Source organism: Lemur catta, chromosome 23 (assembly GCF_020740605.2).
Source record: "Lemur catta isolate mLemCat1 chromosome 23, mLemCat1.pri, whole genome shotgun sequence".
NCBI lineage: Eukaryota > Metazoa > Chordata > Mammalia > Primates > Lemuridae > Lemur > Lemur catta.
Window position 1 is genome coordinate 4,155,001 of NC_059150.1, and position 4,349 is coordinate 4,159,349.

The window sequence follows — 4,349 nt, forward strand, 5'->3', positions numbered from 1 at the left end:
GGACTACAGGCGTGAGGCACCACGCCCAGTCTCAGGGGCGTCTTGATCCCTAGCCGACTTTCTGAGACCCTTCCTTCCACCCCCCACAGTGACCCCTTGAGCTAGAGAGCTCTCCCAGTCACTCCCAAACATGGGAAAAGTGAAGCACACAGGGGCCTCTGTAAACGTAAAGGGAGAAACTCTGGTATTAATGTATCAAGGGACCCTTCTAGGCTAACCAACACCAAAGACAGGAAAATAAATGAAATAATGATACGATCAGTGATGGATTCCATCGTCCCTGTCTCGGTCCCCAGCCCACGCCCAGTTAGCTGCCTCCAGGGAGATACTGTCCTGCAGTGTCTCTGGCAGGGAAACACAGAGTGACCCCGTGGTCTCTCCCTGGCGGTGGCAGTGGGAACAGAGGGCTTTTTCCAACGTTTTGTACCAGCAGCCTCACTGGGGTTCAATGTATTCTTCTCTCCCTCTGCCTTTCCAAGGATGAGTTCACGCTAACCTAGGAATTAGTTCCCCCTTCCTACTAGCCAGTGAGTAGATGAAGCTATACTCGAGACGTAACGAACAGAGCCCTTACGGAGTTTTAAGGAGGGAGCCGGTCTGGCTGTGGAAGCCAGAGGCCTTTGCTCCCCCTGTGAGCACCAGGAAAGCCTGGGCTGGGCCCCTGCAGCCCCCCACTCTGGCCTACCTGGCCCCCCTTCATGTCCTTCATGTTCATGGCATTCTTCATGCCTTTGCCCTTCTCCTTCTTGTTCTTCTTCTTCTTGCAGCAGCACTTCTTGCAGATGCAGAAGCAGCAGGTGAGGAGCAGGAGGCCGGCGACCACAGCAATGGCGATTAGTGCCCAGGGCGGGACTGCCACACAGAGAAGACCCCGAGTCAGCAGGGCCGTGCCCAGTTCTGGCCCCACGGCACTAGCAAACGTGGGTCAGGACTGTGACCCTCCCCATGCCCCTGCTCCACGTAGTTTATTTTTAGAGACAGGGTCTCAGTCCCGAGGCTGGAGTGCAGTGGCCTGAGCATAGCTCACTGTAACCTCAAACTCCCGGGCTCAGCCTCCCGAGTAGCTGGGACTACAGGCACACGCCACCACGCCTGGCTAATTTTTGCATTTTTTGATATAGACGGCATCTCACTTTGTTGCCTAGGCTGGTCTCAAAACTAGCCTCAAGAGATCCTCCCGCCTTGGCTTCCCAAAATGCTGGGATGACAGGCGTGAGCCACCACGCCGGGCCTCCACGTTTTTTAAACCACACACCTGCAAGTGAGGTGCATGTCAATTGCATATACTTTACATGCCTTTTCATTAATGCCTTGCCTCTTTTTCTGTTTAGCCTACTACCCTTGTGGGCACAGCCTGTTATTAATAACTGAGAGGGCAATCAGTGTACACGCGGAAGAACGTGAGTTTGGTTCCACTGAGCTGTGACTAGTTTGCTCCATGGAGAACTGGCTCATACTGCAGAGGACGGGGACCCGCAGCAGCCCAAGCGCAGGACGAGCATCTGGGCCCCACCGTGCGCCCAGTCTTGAGAGGGCTGACCCAGAGGCAGGAAGGCCGAGGTCTTTATGGTTTAGCCTCGACCTGGAAGACTGGGATCCCGTAACTCCAGTGCCTGGGGCGGGGCCCTGGCCGCTCTCCGTGGTTCTGAAGCACCTTCTCCCACCAGGGCGTCTGCGCCCCTTACACTGCATCGCTGTCTCCTGTACAGCCTTGGCCAGGAATTCGGAAAGCAGGGAAGGTTTTTATTTTCTAGCTTCCAAGATAATTAATTTCAAAGCATTACTGGAAAACTTGAATGGTGATTTCTATTTCATAATTTTTCATCTTTTCTTGGTTTCATCTTTTGACAGTTCTTTAGGTTATAAGAACTTTTATTCCCCTGGGAAGTTGGAGCACATAAACCCCCTTGTTCCCTACATTAATAGCAGGCCATGCTTCCCCCTCCCCCACTCCTGGAGGGGCTCCCCAAAACTCCAGCCTGAAATCCAAGCATCAGGAAAGAGCCCAGCCAGTCACACCCCAGTGTACCCCCCACTTCCTCCACCCGGCCCCGCTCGCAAGTCCCTTCCCAGACTCCAGCCTTGCCCCACCCCCTCGGCCAGCAGGGACACTCACGGGGGATCTTGTTGATCTCATTGAAGAACTTCTCCTTCAGCTTGGCCACCATGTCCTCCTGGCTCTCCCCGGCACCCCCGCTCTCAGTGGAGTTGTCAACAGGCCCGACTGGCATCGTGGCAGTGGTGGTGGCTGGAGCCACAATGGGCTCCTGGTTCCTCTTAAAGATGTTCCTCATGGTGGCAGAGGGGACAGCTGGGGATGAGAGGGGAGGAGGGCAGCGTGAACATTCCAGAGGCTCATGTCCCTCGGAAAGCTCTGCCCAAAGGACCAGGAGAAGCTCTTCCAAAAGCCAAAGACTAGTAATAATAATCCCTTTAGTTTCAAAGATATTTTGCATAGTGTTAACCATGTGCTAAAACGACAATAATAGCCATCATTAAGGTAGTACACATATGCGTCAAGCACTGTGCAAAGTACTTTCCATGCATTATCTGTTTGATTCAAACCACCTAAGGGTTTTTATTGTTCCCATTTAACAGAAGAGGAAACAGAGGTTCAGAGAGGTTAGGCACTTTTCCCAAGGTCACTTGGTTGCATGTTCCGAAACAGGTTTGAACCGGTGTGCCCGACTCCAAAGCCTATATACCTAACTGCTTTCATATATCGCATTTAAATCTAGCCTCACAGCTCTGGGAAGGAGGCAAGGTTCTACCCTGCACACTCCTCCTTCCACCCCTCTCCTTCTTGACTTCGGTGACATCGCTCTGCGCAGACTGCCCGCCTATCTCCATACACTCTTACTCTCGTCCTTCCTGCTCCAGTCCCTCCCCCTGCCCTCCACGGCTCTCTCCTGGGAGTTTGTTTCGACCTCTCCTCTAGGAAGGCGGCGCCTACATCCTTCCTCTAGCCTTTTCCTTCCCGGGGCGCAGCCTAACCTTCAGCTCCACTCTGGGTCCGTCTCCAGCCCTGCTCCTACATACAGCTGCACACTGGCCTTTCTGCGTCAAACAAGTCATATTTATTCACAGTAAAAGTAATCCAGGCTTTTTGTAGAAAATTTCAAGAGAGAGAAAAAGAGAGAAATCCCCCACGATTCTACCATCCGGAGATAACTAGCTTTGGAGTCTATGCTAGTATTTTTTCTGAGTGTGTTTTACATGTTGAGACTATACTATATATAATTTGGTATTCTGCCTTTTTAAAAAAAAACATTTTTATTTTGAGACAGGGTCTCGCTCTGTTGCCTGAGCTAGAGTGCTGTAGTGTCATCATAGCTCACTGCAGCCTCCCAAGTAGCTGGGACTGCAGGTGTGTGTCACCATGCCCGACTCATGTTTTTATTTTTTGTAGAGATGGGGTTTCGCTATTGCCCAGGCTGGTCTAGAACTCCTGGCCTCAAGCAATCCCCTCCCACCTCAGGCTCCCATAGTGCTAGGATTACAGGCGTGAGCCACCTTGCCCAGCCTATTTTGCCTTTTTTTTTTTTTTTAACGTAAAAATTTATCATAAGTCTGTTTCTTTCTCACTAAAATTTTCCTTTATCATTAAACAGCTAAATAATATCCCATTACATAGTGGTACCATGCTTTGTTTAACCATTCCACTGTTAGACATTTAGACAGGTTCCAACTTTTTGCTAGTAATAATTTTACTATGATGACCATGAATTTTGCTTTTTTTTTTTTTTTTTTTTTGAGACAGAGTCTCACTCTGTTGCCCGGGCTAGAGTGAGTGCCGTGGCGTCAGCCTAGCTCACAGCAACATCAAAGTCCTGGGCTCAAGCGATCCTCCTGCCTCAGTCTCCAGTAGCTGGGACTACAGGTGTGAGCCACAACACTCGGCTAATTTTGGTTTTCATTTAAGGCAATGTTCTTATGAGCTTTCAAACTCTGTCCTCCCCAATCCTGTCCTTTCTACTAAGCTATATCTGCCTCTCAAAGAGGGGCTGCACACTTGCTCTCAACTCACAGTCCCGTGAGGGCAGACACTGTCGGCAGCAGCTCCGTCTGTGCCAAGCACACCGCGGCAGCCAGGCAGTGTTTGCCAGCTGCGTTTCCCCGAGTGACCTTGGCACTGTGCACCCAGAGGTGCTCTAAGTCAAAGACTAAACAGCACATCTCCCTGCAGCATCAGTTTTACTTAAGAGCAATTTACAGTATTTTAAAAATTAAAACAAGCATGGTGGCTGGGCGCAGTGGCTCACGTCTGTAATCCTAGCACTCTGGGAAGCCGAGGTGGGTGGATTGTTTGAGCTCAGGAGTTCGAGACCAGCCTGAGCAAGAGAGACCCC

The 4,349-nt window shown here is 50.9% G+C and overlaps 1 protein-coding gene across 1 annotated transcript in view; it reads right to left on the minus strand.

Annotated features, from left to right (window-relative positions):
- The window catches only part of SYT2 (synaptotagmin 2), an 11,596-nt gene extending 9,302 nt beyond the window's left edge, over window positions 1–2,294 (minus strand). Inside the window, exons 1-2 of the mRNA XM_045536255.1 lie at window positions 2,117–2,294; window positions 686–852 (exon numbers count right to left, since the gene is read on the minus strand). Of these exons, the coding sequence (XP_045392211.1) occupies window positions 686–852; window positions 2,117–2,294 (345 nt within the window). The remainder of the gene's footprint in view (window positions 1–685; window positions 853–2,116) is intronic.
- Between the last annotated feature and the right edge of the window lie 2,055 nt (window positions 2,295–4,349).